Consider the following 22,880-nt stretch of genomic DNA (forward strand, 5'->3'; position numbering starts at 1 on the left):
GCGTGTCTTGCTGATGGAGAAAGATCTTGATGGGTAGCCGTGTTAGTCTGTCGCAGTAGAAAAGCCAGAGTCCAGTAGCTCGCTGATGGAGAAGCAAAGTTTTGCTTTGGGAGAGAAGAAAGCCCTTGCCGTGCTGGAGACTGGACCGGGGCGCCGTCTGTAGACGATGCATTGGAAATGGGGAACAGATGACTGAAGGGTGGTGCCATCCCCCTCATTCCACATGTGAAGTAATCACTTTCAGTCCTCTCACCAAGCCACCTGCTGACCCAGTGCTGTAGCCGTTGCTGCCTTATTTCTTACTTACTCCAAGGTTAGGATCACAGATGAAGGTTTCTCACTCTGAAATTTTGAAGCCATTGGCGGGGGGGGGGGGGACTCATTATTTTCCGCTGGAAAAAAATAGATATCTTGTGAAAAAACTACAATCTGTGCAATACTTCCTTAGGAAGCCTAAACTTACTCTACTCTTTTAAAAACACAATTAATCATTTTGTTACCATATACAATTTTACTATTTGTAACTTTCTGACCTTAAAAAAATATAGATGCCCTAGTTTTGCTTTTTTTTAAAAAAGCCGCTATGCCCAACACATGCAAAAAAAGGGAGCTGCAAAGTGCTGCTACCCTCTGTTACTTGGTGTGTGTATGTGTATTAGGGTTGCCAGCCTCCAGGTAGTAGCTGGAGATCTCCCGCTATTACAACTGATCTCCAGCTGATAGAGATCAGTCCACCTGGAGAAAATGGCCGCTTTGGCAATTGGACTCTGTGGCATTGAAGTCCCTCCCCAAACCCCGCCCTCCTCAGGCTCTGCCCCCCAAACCTCCCACCAATGGCAAAGAGGGACCTGGCATCCCTAATGTGTGCCTAGTTTTGTGAAGCCTCATCAGGAACAGTCCTACCCCCTCCAATGGCCCACGCTTCCTGCCCTCTTGCTCACCCCCACTCCCCTTCTGCCTCTTTTTCTCTGTCCCTCCAACCCTTCCGTTGCTGCTGTTTTCTCCTTCCAGCCCTGCTATTGCTGGATTCTCTCCTTGGCAACCCCATAATTCTGACTGTGATCTCCCTAAATCTCGGTTAGGGTTTTTTTGGGTGGTGGTGGGGGGGAGTTGTGATGTTTGCACCTGTGAATACATGGCTTCTTCGTTTTGTTTTTAAACCCCCTGTTTTAGTTTGGGAGTTTTCCTGCAAAACTGGGGGTTCACTTTCTGGTCCGTTGTGCAGATCTGCACTGTCAAGCCACATTTGGAAACAAATATATGATACATTTTGCAGTAAACAAAAAGATATTTATTATTTGGACTTAGTCCCAGTATTAAGGACTATCAGCAGATACACCGCGGCACTCTAAGTATATTTATACCCTGGGTTGCCAGGTCCCTCTTTGCAACCGGTGGGAGGTTTTTGGGGTGGAGCCTGAGGAGGGCGGGGTTTGGGGAGGGGAGGGACTTCAATGCCATAGTGTACAATTGCCAATGCAGCCATTTTCTCCAGGTGAACTGATCTCTATCGGCAGGAGATCAGTTGTAATAGCAGGAGATCTCCAGCCACCACCTGGAGGTTGGCAGTCCTACTCTAAGTCTATTGATTTAATTGGGCTTAGAAGGGTGCAATTCTGCTTAAAATGACACTGTTAGATACTGAGTTCAACTTAATGACACTGTCTAGACTCCTTCAATAGCGTTTTATCAACATGTAAACAGTATGCCATATTATTTGTGGACAAAACTAGTCACATTCACACAATAAACATATCCTGAAAATATGCTGGAATCTACAGTAGAGGTAGTAATTGTCTTTATCTAATTTTGTATACTGTTTTACATAAAAACCTTCTCTTAAAAGGCATTTTACTCATTTCAAAAGAAAAAAAAACTAGGATCTTTTCCCAACGGTTCCCCCGTAGTTTTCTGCTGGTTGGGCTTTTTCACAGGGTCCCCCACCAGGTTTTCCCCTCTCTATTTATGACAGTAGCAAGGAATCTTTGGGTGAGGTACGTGAGTGTGGGGGAGAGTGAATTTCTCTCCCCAAGCCTTCTGCTTATGCAGCTGCTACAACTGCTGCTGTTTTTTCTGTTCCCTCATAAATGACATCTTACTTGCAATATACTCTATCCCACTCTGCTCTGATGTCTAGGGAACACTTTCCCTTATTCTTTGCTATTTTTTACATTATTACTAGAAGCATGCCTTTAGTTATGATGACGAAGTATCAGAGGAGAGGGGGTTTGTTGCAAGGATACTAGGTGGTAAAGGATTCTGGAGTCTGGTCCGTGCAGACCCCTGCTCCGTTCTGTTTCTTTGTCACGCTAAAGTGTGTCACTAGCCAACCTCCAGGTAATAGCTGGAGATCTCCTGCTATTACAACTGATCTCCATCCGATAGAGATCAGGTCATCTGGTGAAAATGGCCGCTTTGGCAATTGGACTCTATGGCATTGAAGCCCCTCCCCAAACCCTGCCCTCCTCAGGCTCTTCCCCAAAAACCTCCCGCTGGTGGGACAAAGTATTGGGAAAAGGTCATTATGCACAGAAATTCCAGCTCAATACATTAAGCTGTACAAATAAACACTTTTGATAAACTAATTACCAGTTTTCCTGGGTAGTATTTGACAGTGCATAAATTACCATAATTAACATTACAAAATATACCTGACCCAGGCACTCACTTATATATTCAATTATTTACAATTCTGTTTACTTATTTACAATTCTGTTTACTTAAAAGGCAATAATCCCAGTATGTTGATGATGATATAAAATGAGTGAAAGCCAGAAGCAACACAACACATGCATAAAATAGAAAAATAAATCTCTATATTAGTCATGTAAAGGCCTGACTAGATTGGTTAAGTGCCAAGTAGATCTTTGTGGCGGGGTGCGGGGGAGTGGCAGAGATACAGTGCCATCATGGAGAAGTCTCTCTGTCTGGTAGCGAATCACCTTTCTTCTACAGGTAGGGTTGCCAACCTCCAGGTACTAGCTGGAGATCTGCTAATACTACTGATCTCCTGCTGATAGAGATCCTTTCACCTGGAGAAAATGACCACTTTGGCAATTGGACTCCATGGCACTGAAGTCCCTCTCCTCCCCAAACCCCGCCCTCCTCAGGCTTCGCCCCAAAAACCTCCAGTCGCTGGCGAAGAGGGACCTGTCAACCCTATCTAAAGGGGGAGTACATAGTGAAAGGCCTCCCTCGAAGATCTGGGTTGATAGGCACACGTGTATAGGAATGGGGTTTTTTGACCTGACTGTTCCATTCTATGGTTATGCTCTTGGATTCTACGCTTTGTGAAAGCTGAATGGGAGGAAGGAGAAAGACTATGAGGGATGAGCCTGTTATTCAGTTTAAGTATGGGTCTCACTCTGATGTCATCTGATGGAGCAAAGTTTACAGATTTGCAGAGGGGGAAAACAGGACAGGAACCAAATATTTCAATGCTTGTTCTGGGACTAAAAATAGCTTCGCCACTCATCGTGTAAATTAATATTATTTATAGGCTTAACTGGACAAGATGCAGGAAGGTCTAGAATTAGATCTTTCTGCGCTTTATAAGGGACAATAACTACCACATAGCCTCCCAGTTCAGCTTCAGAAGGGCAGAAGGGGTTTAACCCTTCCTTGCTTGCATGGTTTTGCAGACCAAAGCCAATCACCACAGTATTATGAGCCCTGGTAATAACTAGACAGGCATCCTGTGTTTGTCTTTTTTCTTTTTCTTTCCAAAGCTGATAACAACAGGGTTAACAATCAGTTTCAATTGTCAAAACTGGGGGAATCTGTAAAGATTACATCTCTGTACTATGACCCCAATCCAAGCTGGGGCCCTGGACAGATGCCTTCCTCTTTTGAAAAAATGGAAAACAAAACAAAATTGGAAGCTGGAATTTCTAATACCTTTGTGGGCTTCTCTGTGACATAATTGCTAGGGTTGCTAGGTCCTTCTTTGCCACCGGTGGGAGATTTTTGGGGCGGAGACTGAGGAGGGTGGGGTTTGGGGAGGGGAGGCAATGCCATAGAATCCAATGGCCAAAGCAGCCATTTTCTCCAGGTGAACTGGTCTCTATTGGTTGGAGAGCAGTTGTAATAGCAGGAGGTTTCTTTCTGGGAACCTCTGAAATGGACTTAATATACTACCCTGGTTAGGCAGAAGGATCAGTCTTCTACCCATGGGGAGTTTAAACTTGTGCTTATAAGATAAAAAAAAGAAATACATACTAAATTGAAAAGATTAAGGTTGAACTGATGAAGAACAAAATCGCCGTCTTCCTCACCTGTCTGACTTCTGATGAATATATTGTTGCTAAAGAAGAAGAAAAAATATTGTTAGAATTATTATATACATGTTGATGTGTTTACTTACCTATATTTAAAATCAGGATTATACACTTTGTGTGCACCTACTTGTGAACAATACATGTGACTTTGTCATTTATGACCTGTGTTTGGATATGACTTTTGCATTATGATGGTAATATTGGAATTATATTGAAATTGCTTGGAATATTTGTTTTCTGTGTGAATTTTGGTTTAACTATCTGGAGGTTGGCAACCCTAATAATTAGACATAATTAGGCTGTGGGGCAAGATGGTTGGATATCATCTGCTAAAAAAAAATCCCTTTCCATTTCAATTGGGGCTAAGTGCCCTCCGTCTTTCTCCCCTTCCTCTCTAGCAAAAGAAACCATTAGTGTAATCCTCAGGCTCACTTTCTAGAGTCTGCTTGTGCGGAGATGATTTCAGTAGAGTGTATAAAAAGAGAACTTTATGAGCTGATATCTATCTCCCAGCTGGTGTCAGAAGGAATGTTCTTGTTAATTACAAAACTAGTGAAAAATTGCACAGGCTGCATAGAGGAAGAAGGCCTGCTTTATTACAAAAAGGGATAAAAACTAAAGATATTTCAGTAGTGGGGAGGCTGAAGATGAGACACTGAAAGAGACGAGGTAATGCGGGAAGCTTACAGGTGCCTGTTTTAGGCAGTGAGGATACTCATGAGTTTAGGATTACAACTGTTCCCAGAATTGTTTTAGGAAAAAAGCCAAAGCATTTTTTATCTCCCCCCCACAAAAAAAGATAAATGTAGGGTAGGAAGCTGGATGGTAGCTGGCCTTTCTCATGAGGTGGGGTTTCCTCATTTCCAGGTGGGGCTTCAAAGAAATGAACGGAAAAATCAGGGATTTTTTTTCATGACCAAGAGAAATTTCTAACAGTGCCATCCAAAGGACATTTTCCTAGACTTGAGTAGGATTTTGAGTAGACCTTTTTAGGATTGCACTATAAACTTCCCTTGCCAAACCCAAGTGTCTCTGTGTCTTTAAGTGTGTATGAATTGTTAACATCTGAAATAGATGTTGGACAACAACACTTTGAAGGTCAGAAGCTTTCATCTGCTTATAATCAACACCTTCCTGAAATAAAGAAGGACTTCTTTAAGTGTGGCTCAGTGTAAGAGCATCTGCTTGGCATGCAGAAGGTCCCAGGTTCAATCCCCGGCATCTCCAGTTAAAGGGACTAGGCAGGTGGGTGATGTGAAAGACCTCTGCCTGAGACCCTGGAGAGCCGCTGCCAGTCTGAGTAGACAATACTGACTTTGATGGACCTTGATGGTCTGATTCAGTATAAGGCAGCTTCATGTGTTCATGTGACTCTTAAGTACCCTACTGTGCTTTCAGCTTGTTGTTGTTATTACATAAGGGTGACAGTGATTTTGAAAAATCTGCCTTGAGCCAGCAGTAATATTAGGTAGGCAGAGAGCTGGGCAGATCCAGTTGATGAAGCCTGGAGCACTACCACTTCTGGGAATTATTATTTTTTTAACTGGAAATACTTCTGCCCTCATTCTGTAAATGAAATCTATCATGCCGCAAAACTTATTTTCCCCACCCCAAAATTCTAAGGTTGGGTGAATCAGCCCTCTAGGTTGGGCAGAGGCTACAGCCGTATCTGGAAGGGATTTCCGTGAGGGGTCCAGCAAGGTTCAACAGAAGAAATGGATGAGGTTAAGATGTACGTGGGTGGTGATTCTTGGGCCTCAGAATAGAGGGTGTCATTGTGTTGAAGAATCACCAGGCTCATTCCACTCATTCCAAGGGTTGGAAGGGTTCCTCTTTGGCTGTTCTGCTACCCACTCCCCATGCCCTCAAAGTAAAAGTACGTCAGGGCCAATTAATTCATCCCTACCCTGTGTAATAGTCACATGAGAGTTGTGGATTTTCCTCAGTTCCTGGGTGTACGGTGCCCAGTTTGGATCACAAATGTGGCATGTGTGGAGACGGGGCTTTAGTAGGGTTGCCAGCCTCCATGTACTAGCTGGAGATCTCCTGCTATTACAACTGATCTCCAGCTGATAGAGATCAGTTCCCCTGGAGAAAATGGCCACTTTGGCAATTGGCAGACCTACTGATATACTTTTCTAGTTATTGATGGTGCTATTGGTGTTTTAGTTGCATTTTATTATGGTTTGTCTTCTGTTGTGATAAGATGCTATGGACACATGTTGGGAAATGAGAAAAATACACAGAGAGAGAGAGAGTGATGAGAGGGAGATAATGCTTAGTTGATAAAATGGGCAGGATCAAGCCTGCCTGGAAGCTACAGCTGGGTGTCGCCTGGAAGAACTGCCCCTTAATTCCAGGTGCGATAGGGTTGCCAACCTCCAGGTACTAGCCAGAGATCTCCCGCTATTATAACTGATCTCCAGCCAATAGAGATCAGTTCCCCTGGAAAAAATGGCCGCTTTGGCCATTGGACTCTATGGCAATGAAGTCCCTCCCCTCCCCAAACCCTGCCCTCCCCAGGCTTCACCCCAAAAACCTCCTGCTTGTGGCAAAGAGGGAGCTGGCAACCCTAGGATTGTCCCAAACAGCAGAGGGCCTGGGCTGAGTGTTCACTATATGGGCTGCTGGGGAAACCTAGGTGCACACTTGTGAGTTTCCACAATAGACAAAATAGCAACCCTCCCCGTACCTCCCGGACGGTGCAGGTTAGAAATATGGTACAAGAGGGAATGCTAAAGACTGTTATCCATGCATGCCACACTCGTCATACAAATTATGCACAGCATACCCAAAAACTGAGGAGAACCTATGACTCATGTGACTATTACCAAGGACCCGGGGTGGGGACCCTGAACCAACCTGTGTTCTGCATAATGTATGAGTGGACATGTTCATGGAGGAAAGGGGTATTCATGGCTACTAGATAAAATGGCTACTAGTCATGATGCAAACCTATTCTCACCAGGATCAGAGGAGTTGGCCGCTGTGTGAACAGACTGCTGGACTTGATGGGCCTTGGTCTGATCTAGCAGGGCTTTTCTTATGTTCTTATGAGTTTGCCAGTCTCGCCACACACTCATTCCCATCATCAGAAATGCAGGGATTGTGAGTCACTTTCCTGCTTTAAAAAAAATAGCTCTCAAAATGATTTACGAAAGGAAGAAAGCTTATGTTAATTTACACCCTTCAGCAGTCTCCAGGGAAATGGCTAGTTATGTATTTTAAAATGCATCTAAACTGGCCCCCTGGGGCAGCTGTTAAACAGTCAGGGAGGTCTCGTCCTCCTGGCTCTTCTCAAGATGGCAGAATTCAAGTCTGTAGTAATTGCAGATCAGTGACAGGCTGCAATTGGCATACCTTGTTGGGCTATTTTAAAGATTGCTGACATAACATAACGTAGACAATGGCATGAGGGTTTCGTCATGTAATTGCCAGGTGTTCCATCTGGCACCGTAATGAGAAATAGGTGAGAGCTTTTGCCAGGCAGCTGTAACCTCCATGTGCAACAGAGCTGCTTGGGGTGCGATGCAAGAGAAGTGCAGCTGTCTGTCATGCGATTGCTTTGTGGCAGGTGCTAGTAATTGGACATGGGACAAGATGTGTGAACTTCAGCAGGCAGGGGACTGGTGCCTGCAGAGGACCAGCAAACCCCTAAGCATGATTTGGGTTCCTTTAATTCAATCACGCCTGTCCCTCTAGGGAGAGCTTAATTACGTTACAAATTAACTTTGCTGCTGCTGAAAGCCGGTGAGGTCGGCATTGATTCTTTCCCTTACATTTTTTGCTTTCTGTTTGTTCGAATGCTCCAATTCACTGTCTCAGCTTGATGCTTCTGGCTGTTTAGAGAGCTTTGAAACAAGGACCTGCGGGTTTGCTGCACAATGAATCGAGCATGTTTTTGTTTCGTGTCCCTGTAGATGGTGTGCCATTGTGTTCCAAGAGGAACTTTTTTGTTTTGTTTTGAGTTTGACCTAAAGCTCCCACTATGATGCCTTTAATAGAGGAGGGGTAAAGCACTCAACTCAGTTAAGTGGGTTTTTTTTTTTATTTCAATGATGATTAATTTAAAACTGGTTATGACCGAAGCTGCTAGCATTCTCATTTCGTGGAACAGAAAATGGTCTCTTGATTGATTCCTAGAAACAGAGGTAGTGCCTGGAAGGGTGGCTCTGACCTGAAAATAGGGTTGCCAGGTCCCTCTTTGCCACCGATAGGAGGTTTTGGGGGCGGAGCCTGAGCAGGGCGGGGTTTGGGGAGGGGAGGGACTTCAATGCCATTGAGTCCAATTGACAAAGCTGCCATTTTCTCCAGGTGAAATGATCTCTATTGGCTGGAGATCAGTTGTAATAGCAGGAGCTCTCCAGCTAATACCTGGAGGCTGGAGTAAGAAAGACTCACTAAAACTGTAAAGCTAAGCTGTATCAAAAAACAGTAGTAGGCTCTAAATACAAGATGACACTGTATAATTAGAATAAGCACACAGTGAAGAACAATATATACAAAAGCAGTCAATGAAATTGACAAAAAAATAGCAAGCCTCAAGCTAGCAACAAGGTGTGCCCAAAATGCTAAACCAAAATAATACAAAGTACTTCAAACTTGCAAACTATGCTACACAGCAGAAAACAGGTCATGCGTGCTCAACAAAGTTCTTTCTGAGTGGAACATCTCACTCAAAAAAAGCCGTGGGTGTCAGCTTGGCTGGATACTTTTCCTGGTACAGTTCGTCAGGCACAAAACGTTGGGAAACGCCTTTCCGGATAAATCACAGTGCTTTCACCACTAAAAAGTGGCTTCATCAGCCTTCAAGAATTACAATAATTCACAGTCTATTTCATTTTTTTTTTTTTTGTATTTTTAAATCCCTTCTTCTTCTCCCTTGATGGGCTGCATACCTCTCTGGGTCATCATATATATCTGGAGGCTGGCAATCCTAACTGAAAGCCATGTTTCCTAAGCATATTATATCGTTAGCAAAGTTGCTGCATATTCTCTCACTCACTCACTCACTCACTCACTCACTCACTCATCCAGCCACCCACCCATTCATTCATTCATTCATTCATTCATTCATTCATTCATTCATTCATTCATCCATTCATTTAAATTTATAACCCACCCTCATTCCCGGCCAAGCCAGGCTCAGGGTGGATATCAACATTTCAGTCACATAAAACCACAACAACACTGTCATCAAGCCCATTTTAATATAAATGTGTCTCAATAAATATTCAATAAAATACCAATAAAGTACCAAGATGGCTCCTAGTCAAGTAATCTTATGAATTTTAATGTATTAATCAGTTCGCATATACTGGTATTTCTCACAATTCAGTAGATGATATACATAAATGCATGTGCATCTTTAAATACCCATGTACAATACACACCTCTTGTTATTCTGGGCAGGTCAGGGTTCTCAAGCATGTGTCTGTGGCATTTAAAGACGTACGTGTATATGGTTAATATTTGCTGTGATTCCCTTTAGTCATGTAAGGTATATAGGCTGTCCTGATTAGCAGATTTATGAAAATAGTAGTTGCTACTCAGTTGTGAGAGAAAGACTCACGTGGCCAACATGTCTGGCATGGTGTAGTGGTCTGGAGCAGTGGACTCTGATCTGGAGAACCAGGTTTGATTCCCCCACTCCTCCACATGAGCGGCAGAGGCTGATCTAGTGAACTGGGTTAGTTTCCCACATGAAGCCAGCTGGGTGACCTTGGGCTAGTCACACACTCTCAGCCCCACCTGCCTCACAACACCTACCTGTTGTGGGGAGGGGAAGAGAAGGTGATTGTAAGCTGGTTTGATTCTTCCTTAAGTGGTAGAGAAAGTCGGCATATAAAAACCAACTCTTCCTCCTCCTCCCCCTCCTCCTCTTCCTCTTCTTGTTGTTGTTGCAGAGATAACCTTGAGCATTTGGCCCAAGGAAAAAATGCCAAAGGGTCAGAAGCAGGGAGGGGGCAAGGAATTAGGATCTTCTGAGACCATCTAATCCTAAAGCAGTTTTAAATCTAAGGAGATGTGGAGTTCTAAGGGGCAGAGAAAATGAGCTGCAGTCCACGAGTCCATTTCTTGGGACTGGGAGAATGTTGCAAAACTTTGCCCTGAATGTTGAGTCATCTACATTTATTACAATCTGTGGGGGGGGGGGACCTGACTGCCCACAGACCCTGCTGTGGATCATGTACTACTGGGTGCACCATCTTATACATTTTGTGGATGCTTTTATGGATTATGTTTATGGGGCAGTTTGCTGTTTATGAGTAGGGTTGCCAGGTCCCTCTTCACCACCGGTGGGAGGTTTTTGGGGTGGAGCCAGAGGAGGGTTGGGTTTGGGGAGGGGAAGGACTTCAATGCCGTAGAGTCCAATTGCCAAAGCAGCCATTTTCTCCAGGTGAACAGATCTCTTTCTGCTGGAGATCAGTTGTAATAGCAGGAGATCTCCGGCTAGTACCTGAAGGTTGGCAACTCTACATTTTGTGGTTGCACCAACCACTGTGTCAGAATTCCAAAGGTACCTACAAGCTTCAAAACCTTGAGTACCCCTGTCTTAGCTCATTGAGGGAGGAGAGGGAGGACTTCTGTGCAGTCCTGAGCTCCTTGGCGGAAGTGTGGGATAGAAATGTTACTGAGTGTGGCCCCTTCATTCAGACAAGAGTATTGCCCATTGCATTCTATGTAGCAATCTATATTGTGAAATTAGTTTCATGAATAAATTGTGTTTGCCTTTGAAGTCAGAGCATGGCTCCCTGTGGATATCAATATGCAGAGCAGGGAAAGCTTCAAAACAAGCATACTTATTTATGTCTGTTTAATATTTTTGGTGTTATTTCTGGGTGGAAGCGGCTGAGGATTGGATAGCACTGTTTCTCTTTAATGCGCAAGTATCTTCAGTATATGTGTCTTATAGCGGTGGTGGTGGTGGGGGGAAGCGAAAATTTAGAGCCGCTTCTGCAGTGCCCACTCTTAATGACCTCAGACTTTGTGACAGCATGAAAATGGAATTAATCTGTCAGTGATTGACAAAAAAGGAGCTGCTAACTGCTTAATTCAAATGTATTGGGCAGAAAGAGATCAGCCTGGCCTTTGCCAGGAGCACAAATTGTTAAATTGAATTAAACTTTGGGTCGCAAACTCTCTCCGCCCTTCCCCCGTCCCATTGTATTACGAAATGTTTCTGTTGATGGTAGATTAAATCAAATCTAGGGGGAGCCAAACAACCCAGAATTGCATTTTTCAATTATATGGGTAGGGCCGTGTCAGAAGGAATCCTAATTTTGATTAGTCTGCTGAAGGGCGTGGGGAAAACGGGAGCCATTGTTGTTAAGTGTCGATGCATGGGTTTTGGGCACTCATCCTTCCCCCTTGGCTTTGCAGAATCTTTCTTTTAAGGTCAGCCAGTGCTGAGGCTCAGGACAGCTGGTATCCATAGAGAAATTACTGATGCTTTCTGTCTGTATGACCGGACCGATCTGTCAGTGGTTGCACTTGTTAGGATCACCAGCTCTGAAAGGGCATATTGGCTTCTCGGCCCAGGGTCATGACCTATGAGCAAGCTGTTGTTTTGCATCACCAGAAGCTGCTGGGGATTAAGGGTAGGAGTGACTCCATATTGGACCCTGGTACTGGATCCAGTAGATTTACTTGAAATCCTGTATGTCTTGCTGGATTTCCCTATGCTGTCCATTGTGTAAAGGTGTTTTCGTTAACTGTCATCATATCGCCTGCATCATTTTAAATTTCTGTTCTTAGGAATCGATACTGCTTCATCATTACTAAGTTCATATCATTGCAGTTGTTTGCTAGGGTTGCCAGGTCCCTCTTCACCACCACTGGGAGGTTTTGGGGGTGGAGCCTGAGGAGGGTGGTGTTTGGGGAGGGGAGGGACTTCAGTACCATAGAGTCCAATTGCCAAAGTGGTGTTTTCTCCAGGTGAACTGATCTCTATTGGCTGGAGATCAGTTGTAATAGCAGGAGATTTCCAGCTGCAACCTGGAGGTTGTGAAGAACCAGCACTAGTGATTCACTGTCCAATATGCTGATATTCCAATATACCAGCTATCTAAAGTTCAACAAAGAATTATTTGTCTGGATAGTAAATTTTTCAAGTGAATATTTTTATAACACCTTTACTTTAACTGCGTAAGTACAAGTACAATAACATTGGATACAGAAATGACAGTTGAAGGTTCACTTCATTAATAGGATACACAATCGTTATCAATCTTCACTTATACATATGGTTACTCTTTGCACCATTGATGCCCCTGGATTCCATAATAAGATGGGCTTCCTTTATTTATACCATTTCACCTAGTCAGGCTTCATCAATCCAAGAAATCCTTGGGTGGCTCCAGGACAAGGTGTTTATCCAAACATGAGGAGTATGCCTCACTTATTCAAATGGATGTCTTTGTAATGTTGGCAACCCTAGTTGTTTGCAAGAAAGACCTTTACTGTATATTGAAGCTAAGAGTTTCCTTCCTGTCCAGTTTCAATGCTAGTTGGATTGCCAAGGTTCCATCTTTGTTTCTTTCCTAAACAGTGGGTTGTTTCAGCACTTGAAAAGGTGTGGGGGTCAAGATTGTCTGGTCTCATTGTAGGATCAGATAAGGCTCTCATGGCATTTTTAAGTGGCTGAATTAATTTCTAAAATGGTGTCAATGACACCGTAACATCTAGTTTGGTCCAGAGTTAGCAAATCCCAATTGGCAAGTGCCCATAGATATAAATTTATTGCTTCCTGTTTTCCTTATTGCTTCCTGTTGTCCTAAATAACTATTCTTCTCACTTTGATTCTGTTATGATTCTGCTCTGTTATGATTCTGCCTTGTAGTGATTTTCTGTGCTGTATTCTAAACTTCATTGTACAATGTAATCCTATACCAAGTTAAACTAATCTAAGCCTGCTCATTTATTTATTTTATTTATTTTTCCTCTAAAAATTAAGTTCAGTGGAGTAATTCTGGAGTAACTCTGTATACTGGACTGGAGACTGAAGTAACTCTGTATAGAATTGCTTGGTAAATCTCTTGAATTGTGCATCTGCCATATCTGATCAATTTTATTCTCTAGCTTGTAATAAATAGTGTCATTCACTAGAAAATGAAGTTTGCATTATATACATATAAGTACAAGTCTAGACCCCTTTCCCTAAATCATAGTATTATGTATTGAGAGAGGCAATGAAATTCTGAAGCCCAACCTTTCCATGTTCTCCTTTGCTGGAATGCTAATATACCATGTCCCAACTTTTAACAGTGAGATATAAAACCATACTTAATTTTCTGTGAGTAAGAGTAACCAGAGAGAATTTGGTGGTGGAAAGTCCTGTCAAGTTGCAGCCAATTTATGGCAACCCTGTAGGGCTTCAAGGCAAGAGACGTTCAGAGGTGGTATGCCATTGCCTGCCTCTGCATAGCAACTCTGGACTTCCGTGGTGATCTCCCATTCAAATACTAACCAGGTCTGACCCTGCTTAGTTTCCGAGATCTGACAACATAAGGCCAGCCTAGGCTATCCAGCTCAGGTCTAGAGAGCATTTAGCTGTACCAAATTCCAGTTTTCTGAGTGACCATCAGTATTTTGACCATCTGGGGATCCACTATGAGTCCCTTATTTGAATGACAATGTACAATTACCACCTTCCGACTGTTCTAGTCATCAGAGTGTGTTAGATTATGTAGATTCCACATTTCATGGGATTGGGGATAGTACGTTAACCATTTTGGGTACAATTATTGTACCCAATTTCTATGGAGAGGCTAAAAAATGTCTCTAAATATTTATAGAAATCAGAGCGTTGTGGACAATATCTGAGCTGAAGTTCATCTTTCTGGGAGGAATGAAAGTACTTCAGCCATTTAGGGACCCATTTTATAGAGGTACAAATACCCCTCCCCCTTCAGAGTTTTCTGGTCATTGGCTTGTCATAGACTTTGTGTGTACCAAATTCTAGCATTGTACTTAGTGCGGGAGTTAGGGCTGTTGAATTTTTTTTTTGGTAAAGTTCGGCTTTGGCAAAATTTGGCCCTTTTAAATTCGGGATGTGCCGAAGTCCGAACTCCCCCGCTTCGGATCCGCGAAATTCGGCGCGAGATCCGGAGTTCGGGGGAAAATTCGCCCCCCCCCGCGGGCCTTCACAGGGCTTCCATGAAGGCGCGCGGGGGGCTCTTTAAACAGATTCGCGCCTTCCAGCTGGGAGGCGCAGATCTGTTTAAAGAGCCCCCCTCGCGCGCCTTAACGGGGCTTCCAGGGAAGCACCGTGAAGGCGCGCGGGGGGCTCTTTAAACAGATCTGCGCCTCCCAGGAAATCAGGCAGGGCGGTCTTTAAAGGCGGGAAAAGGCAGGTTCAGGGAATGCCAAATCTGCCAAATTTATTCGGCGTTCACCCGAACTCGCCAAATTCGGCGAGTCCTTTTCGTGCCTTTTTTTTTTTAGTTCAGTTCCATCCGAACCGGAAACCGCCAAATTGAGGGAAATTCGGCGGTTTTTCGGTTCGGGACGAACCGAGTCGACAGCCCTAGCGGGAGTGGTTATAACTATTGGGATTATTTTGATCCTTCTGATCAGGGATGCAGGGAAATACTTACATGTCTTGAATTCATATTTTTTTTATATATTCAAGGTCCGTAGAGCTGCCCGTATAACAAACCTTCATGGGAAAGTTCCCAGAAGAATACCCTAACAAATACCATCCATGAATCAAGTGTTCAGCCTGTGATTGTTGTTGTGTGTGTGTGTGTAAAGTGCTGTCAAGTCGCAGCCGACTTATGGCAACCCCCTTTTGGGGTTTTCATGGCAAGAGACTAACAGGTGGTTTGCCAGTGCCTTCCTCTGCACAGCAACCCTGGACTTCCTTGGTGGTCTCCCATCCAAATACTAACCAGGGCTGACCCTGCTTAGCTTCTGAGATCTGACGAGATCAGGCTAGCCTGGGCCATCTAGGTCAGGGCGTGATAGTTATTACTTCACCATAAATATGCATGGTAGTTTATGGAATGCAAGAGGACAAATCTCTGCACTGAAGACTTTATCATCTAAAATTACAGTGGAAACTACAGAGGAATGGAGTGGATGATAAATAGGAAAAATATGAAATTGAATGAACGCATGCCCTTAGGCTTATTTTTAGTTAGGATTATCAAGTCTGGATTGGGAAATTCCTGGAGATTTGGGGGCAGGCATGTGATGGCCTGGAGTCCCCACCACCACCACCAAAGTTGCCATTTCTTCCATGGAAACTGAACTGTCTAGTCTGGAGATCAGTTATAATTCCAGGAGAACTCCTGGCCCCAATTTGAGTTTGGTAACCCTGATTTTAGTAGGGGGTGAGGACTAACAGATTGTCCCAACGTTTTTATGGAAAAGGTGAGATTTAATAGACTAAATGGAGTAGAGAGTGTGGGCATGTATGTGTTGAAAATAAGAGTGTTTTGAGCATATACCTGTGTTTATCTACATGTTGCAGGATATGCAATAGAACAGAAGGGTTCCCCCCCACCACCAACAGGATATCCAACATGAGGAGAAGCATCTCGATGTTATTACAAAATACTTATGGGATTACTTGCAAATGATTCACCATCTTCTCCTTTTTTCTAGATTTTGCAGAGTTTGTTTTCCTTGGCCTGTTCCTTACTGAGATGTCTCTGAAGATGTATGGCCTGGGACCAAGGAATTATTTCCACTCCTCATTCAACTGCTTTGACTTTGGGGTAAGAAGATATTTGAATATGTGGGCTTGAATTCTGTCTTCTATAAACAGTATTAGTGGTTGGAGGGTTGTGGTTTGACCTCGGGGGAGTGTAGACACAGCAAGTATATTGCTACTTCCACACCCCACTGGTCCTCTTCATAGGGAAACCCCGGGCAGGTGGATTTGGTCATTCCTATTCTGTCTAGCAGCCAAGGGTCCAAAAACATTTATACTCACATTGCTCGAGAGATTGTGGAGTGGTAAAATAGTGAGTCCATGTTGCATTTGGCCTCCTGCCTTCATTTGTTCTGGGAAAGTTTCAGACTTCTAGAAGCAACCCTCCCTCTCTGGTCAATATGATTACGCTTTTCAGCTTTCTGTGTGCAGTACAGAATTTACCTCATTGCAGGGATGTTTGTCATTTTATATATACACACACACATTAAAAAACAACAACACCTCCCTGCCTTGGTGTAAGCTTTACTTTTCTTTTTGAAGAACAACACTGGGAGGCTCCATTCACAGAACTCCGAGCATCACAAGTATTTTAGAAGAGCATTTTCTTCTATGTGGGAGTAAAGGAGAATACCTTTTCTAAGGTGACAAATATCATTTCCAGTTTTTATAAGTACTTACGTTAGGGTTGCCAGGTCCCCTAGCTCCACTGGCGGGAGCTTTTCAGGAGTGTGGTTGGTGTACACGATGCGCACGCCCACCTGGTGTGATGCGCACACACGCCCCACACGCTGCACCTACGTCACTTCTAGTTTTACCCAGAAGCGACGTGGACCCTCTAGCAATCTCCGCGGTTTTCATAGAGTTTCGACGGAGGTTGCTAGAGTGTCATGGCATGCAGGCACGCTTGCAAGCGTTGCCCGCCAACCCTCTGCGCGGGCAGCGGGGTGGATTGGTGGGATTTTGCCCGCCACCACTGGGCACTTGGCAACCCTAAGATGTGATGGATTCAGGGTTAAAAGTCAACTCTGTCAGCCTGTGCTTGCAGGCAGTGGGCAGAGTCTGGTGGGCTGAAAGGAGTCTTCTTGGAAAGAGAGAAAAGTTCTTGATCTTTTAGCTCTGAGCTCCTGAACTGTGCAGTTGTGCGTAGAGACTCTTAGAACCCGTGTGTTCAAATAAAACCTAGCTTGTATAAACCAAACCTGAGTGGTGACAAGGGGGAGATTGTGGTAGAGAGAGAAAACCCTTTCTCCAGTCACTAAGTGGGAGGTGGCTCCTGACACAGGGAGACTCCTGATTCAGTGTTTTGGGGAAGAAAGATTTGTTTTCCACAGGGGGTGAGCAAATCTGAGGAGTGGGAAAGGTTGTGGATAAACCTCTACTCTCTGGCATTCTTTGTGCTAGGGTGAACTGAGTCCACACTGAGTATACCGAGTGTAATGAATATATTGAACAAAGTCTGAATATATTTACTGACCAGCCTGAAGAGACTGTACTGAGAACTAAGCACTGTGCCTGTAACCCTTTAAGATTTGAACTGTTCCTAACCAACTAAGCGTTGTGCCTCTATTGAAGAAAATCAATCAATCCATCTACCTCTCTGTAAATAATACACTTCAATTTATATTCACAATTATAAAATCAGCCACAGCCTCTAAGCCTCTCAGTTTCATCTGGGGGGAGGAAAGGGAAGCTTTCTTCTCACACAAACAAAGGTGACCAGATGTGGGGTTTAAGAAATATTAAAACCCCTCACAGTTATTGGTAACAGAAGAAAAATGTGTGAGGGTTCAAAAGGGAAGAAGGACCCTCACAGCTTATATTAAAATGCAGCATGTTTAAAGTTTTGACTGATTAATAGGGGACTGCTCCTTGTCAGTCAAAAAGTTTTAGATCAAGGAATCTAAGTTTCTCTCTCTCTCTCTGTACCTTTTTTCCTTACCTGAACATGGCCTCTTCTGCCCGAGAAATTTACATGTTTCATGGCCGCTTTGGCAATTGAAAAAATGGCCGCTTTGGCAACTGGACTCTATGGCATTGAAGTCCCTGCCCTCCCCAAACCCTGCCCTCCTTAGGCTCCGACCCCAAAACCTCCCACCGGTGGCAAAGAGGGACCTGGCAACCCTAAGGAAAAGAGACCTGCTTTCTATTTTTGCTGTGAATGCTGATATTCTCAAGAATCCTGTACCACCTTCTGCATTGGGTTTCCAGGTCCCCACTCACCTCCGGTGGGAGGTTTGTGTGCCGATCTTGTGTTTGTGTGCATGTGCGTGTGCGCGCGCTGACGCGGCACTTCCAGTTTATAACTGGAAGTGCCGCCTCTCGAGGAGCCTTAGACCACTCAAACTAAGTGGTCTAAGGCTCCTTGCAAGGCGGCACTTCTGGCTGTAAACTGGAAGTGCCGCGTCGGCACGCACATGCATGATTGCCCGCCGGCCCTCAGCTGGTCGTCGGGCAGAGGGGGACATTACCGGGGGTTTGCCCGCCACCAGCGGGCACCTGGCAACCCTACTTCTGCAGCTTGTCTATGTTTGTGTAAAACTGCTTTACTAGGTTGATACCTGCACACATAGTATATGAGAGACTTATACTAACCAGTATTACAATAAGAACCTATTATACCAGATGTTTGAGTAATTGGGAATAGAATTTACAACATATACACATGCCTGGTTGGGTTTGAACTGTTTGTATTTGTATTCATTAATGTATTTCTGTAAATATGTGCAGGCTTAACAAAGGGTTTTAATTAACCACTGATGAAGGCCCCATGGGCCGAAATGCGTTTGGTATGTGGTTACAGTTATCAACCTCAGGAAATGCCATTGTGCCATTTTAATGCTTTTAAATAATTTTAACTTTTACATAGCACTTCTAATAAATTATACTTTCAGTGTTTATACACAGACTTATATATATTGTCTTTTCACCCAACCTTGGGTACCCAGCTTTTGTTTTTAGGTTGGGTTTTATTCCCCTCCTTTTTTGCTTCCACAACTGCAGAATGCAAACATCTTTGTCTTCAGAGCTGCTACTCAGTGTATCGGGTAGATACCTTTGCTGAGGAACTCCTTGCCTAGCAAGCTAGCAGCAGCAATGCAGCTGAGTTGTTGCTGCAAAGGGCACAGCGGAGTTGTTTACTCCCCCTCGCTGAGTGAGCGGCCTCTTTTTCACGAGACCTGTAAAGTGGCCTTTGGCAGGCATCCCTTTCCACTGCCACAACTGATGCTAATTAACTGCTTCACTGGCAGGCTTCAGAAGAGAAGCCAAGAACTCATCGGGGCCGGAGGCTGGGCTGGCTCCGTTGTCTGAGCAGATGGCTTGTGCAGAGGAGAAGATGCCATTCCAGCAGGCCATCGTTGACAGGGGTCAAGCATGCTGCACTTTCTAGGATTTCCCTACCCCAGCCTGGCAATCTTATGTCAGTGTTCAGTACACATGTAGCATCATAGAATCATAGAGTTGGAAGGTACCACCATGTTCATCTAGCCCAAATCCCTGCACAATGCAGGAAATTCCAAATTACCTCCCCCCCACACCCCCAGTGACCCATACTTCATGCCCAGAAGATGGTCAAGATGCCCTCCCTCTCATGATCTGCCTAGGGTTTTAGAATCAGCATTGCTGACAGATGGCCATCTAAAAAGGTAAAGGTCCCCTGTGCAAGCACCGGGTCATTCCTGACCCATGGGGTGACGTCACAGCCTAACGTTTCCTAGGCAGACTTTGTTTACGGGGTGGTTTGCCAGTGGCTGCCCCAGTTATCTTCCCTTTACCGATTTCGGAAGGATGGAAGGCTGAGCCAACCTTGAGCCGGCTACCTGAAACCGACTTCTGTTGGGATCGAACACAGGTCGTGAGCAGAGCTTGGACTGCAGTACTGCAGCTTACCAAGCCTCTGCTTGAAAACCTCCAGGGAAGGAGCACTTACCACCTCCCGAGGAAGCCTGTTCCACTGAGGAACTGCTATAACTGTTAGAAAATTCTTCCTAATGTCCAGACAGAGACTCTTTTGATTTAATTTCAACCTGTTGGTTCTGGTCCGAACTTCTGGTATGTATCAATACTGCCTTACAATATTTAAAAGAAGTGAACTGTGGCTCACATAAGCTCATCCCCTGCCTGACGTTTTGTTAGTCTGTAAAGTGCTACTGGACTCTTGCTCTTTTCTAATATTTAAAAGTCATTGCACAGAGCAAAAACAATGAATCATTCCAGTCATCTCATCACTACTGTAATTCAGCATTTCATTCAGAACAAATTGCAAACAAATCAAAGCCACGTGTTGCATCCCTTTAGATATTACAAATTTTATCTGTATCCAGTGATAGATAAATAATTTTATACTGTAAGGACTGCTGGCAATCCAAGATTAGTAGAAATCGCATCGGCCATTAACTTAGCCCCGTTATTGGCTAAAATGCTTTATTGTGTTCATTCTTATAATAGCCCTGTAAGATAGTCCTTAATTTTCCAGTTTTATGGATAAGGAGACTCCGGGCTAAGAGAGGCTGAGTCATTTAAAATATTTATACCTGGATGAAAAATCTCCAGAGCAGTTTTGCAACAGATTGGAATAATGCAAGAATGAAATATGCAGCAATTAAGACAACCATAATCAGTAACTGAATAGCATCTGCATAATAAGCAGCACAATCTGTATTCCATTAGAAGCTTGAATAAAGAAAACGTATTTTACCTGGCATTTAAAAGAAAGTCAAGTTGGGAGGGTATTCTATAGACAAGGCTTCACAACAGAAAAACCTAGTGGTCTGCCCTAAGATGTCCATGAACACATGAAGCTGCCTTATACTGAATCAGTCCCTTGGTCCATCAAAGTCAGTATTGTCTATTCAGACTGGCAGTGGCTCTCCGGGGTCTCAGGCAGGGGTCTTTCACGTCACCTATCTGCCTGATCCCTTCAACGGGAGATGCCGGGGATTGAACCTGGGACCTTCTGTATGCCAAGCAGATGCTCTATCACTGAGCCACAGCCCCTCCCCTAAATAATTTTAGGTTCCACTGTGATTTGAACTCAGATGGCTGGATTCAGAGTCCAGAGTGCTAACCATTACACCATGGAACGACACAGAGAGTTTGTGGCACAATGCGAGGTTGAAGGCATGGCTGTGGGCAGGATCCAGGCCCAAGCCAATGCCATCTTTTCTGTTGGACTAGTTTGTGACCCCAAGGCTCATGGGCTGGGGTGCTCAGTGCCATCTTTTCTGATGGACTAGTTTGTGACGTAAGGACCCTTTCCTGCAATAAGCCCTTCTGGATATCGTTGGACTGAATAGACTTGTTCAGGGCTCCTCTCAAAGTTAGAATGCTGTCACCCTTGTTCTTTGCATCACATTGTTGCTTTCTATGAAAATTTTGGTTTTTTAGTGGGTCAGATTTGTGCACACTTTCCTACTGCAGTTTGAGCATCCTTTCAAATGTTAGTGAGTCTTGGTCTTAGATTCCTGTCTGCAAAGTGGGCATTTTCACGTGGGCTGGGTTGAGAGCACAAGCATTCCAAGCAGTTGCTTGGGAGAAGACTCTTAGGCCATTTTTGCATGGTAATTAGCAGCTCATTCCAGGCTGAATTGCTCTGCATATTTTTTAAAAATTTTGCCTGCTGAACGTCGTTCCGGAAGTGACTGTGAAGCCGGCGCTGACCTGCTTCGCATTACTAAAGAGGCCATTTAACACGACCTTTGGCGTCTGCCGTGAAGAATCTCCCTCAAGGAACAATGCAAAACAACAGAGGCGCGTTAGCTATGTATATGCTAATAACTATACAAACAGGAACAAAGGAGCAGGCGAGTGTGGGAGGGTGGAACTTCACCTTTTACGTCGGGACCATGAAAGGGCATCTTTAAAGTCACATTTTAAAAAAGAGCTTTGAGCGAGCATCAAAATTGACCATGCAAAAATGGCCTTACTGTTCTGTTCCGCATGAGATTATGGAGAGGATGGATGTATTCAGTTCAATTCAATTCAGTTTATTACGGTCATGGACCAGCAAAGCAGATATACAAAAGAGATTATGGAGAGGAATGGATGCAGGACACCAGCAAAGGGGTATGCCCCCAGGGTCCATTGTGTAGTAATTGTGTAGAGTGGTGGACTTGGACAGGGAGGTTCAAATTCCCACTAAGCTCACAGGCTGACCTTGAACCAGTCACACTCTGTCAAACTCACAGGGTCGTTGTGAAGTGGGCAAGTAAAAAAAAGTGCATTTCTTGGAGGAATGGAGAATGGAAAAAAAAGATCTACAGTGGCATTTCAGAGGATGTGTGATCTCGGCTTGTGTATGCTATTAGCACAGAGTGCAATAGGGGAGTTGTAAACACATCCCTTGCAGCAAAAGATAAATAGAAGTCTTAAAGAATAGCACATGTTTGGCACCTCAAAGAATAGCACATGTTAAGCTCTTGTGGGCTAGAGCCCACTCCATCACTCCATCTGAAGAAGTGGGCTCTAGTCCACAAAGGCTTATGTGAGAATAAATGTGTTCGTCTGCAAGGTTCCACAAGACCCCTGATTATTTGTACAGCGGTGGGCCACCCCTCTGGAATTTGTTAAACATGGTCTGGTCTTCAGCTGTGGAGTGTCTGAAGCCATCTTATCCCCTGAGGCTTTTAGGAGCAGAAAAGCCTGACTAGGCTGTTGATGTGCAAAAGAATTCCTTGCTGAGCTCTCTGTAGCTCTTCCTTATGGTCAGAGTTTTGGAGGTAGTGCACAGCTTGAGAACTCTCTAGCCCCGGATGCCGCATTCCCTAGAGACTTGAATCTCAATACAGTAGGGTTGCCCGCTCCAAGTTGGGAAATACCTGGAGATTTTTGGGGCAGAGCCTAAGGTCGGCGGGGTTTGGGGAGGGGAGGGACTTCAATGCCATAGAGTCCAATTGCCAAAGCGGCCATTTTCTCCAGGTGAACTGATCCCTATCAGCTGTAGA

At 44.2% G+C, this 22,880-nt stretch overlaps 1 protein-coding gene across 1 annotated transcript in view; it reads left to right on the forward strand.

Annotated features, from left to right (window-relative positions):
* Window positions 1-22,880, forward strand: part of CACNA1B (calcium voltage-gated channel subunit alpha1 B) — a 414,377-nt gene that overhangs the window by 223,672 nt on the left and 167,825 nt on the right. The window contains exon 11 of the mRNA XM_056861029.1: window positions 15,888-16,000. Within this exon, the coding sequence (XP_056717007.1) occupies window positions 15,888-16,000 (113 nt within the window). The remainder of the gene's footprint in view (window positions 1-15,887; window positions 16,001-22,880) is intronic.

The sequence above is a fragment of the Euleptes europaea genome, chromosome 14 (assembly GCF_029931775.1).
Source record: "Euleptes europaea isolate rEulEur1 chromosome 14, rEulEur1.hap1, whole genome shotgun sequence".
Taxonomy (NCBI): Eukaryota; Metazoa; Chordata; class Lepidosauria; order Squamata; family Sphaerodactylidae; genus Euleptes; species Euleptes europaea.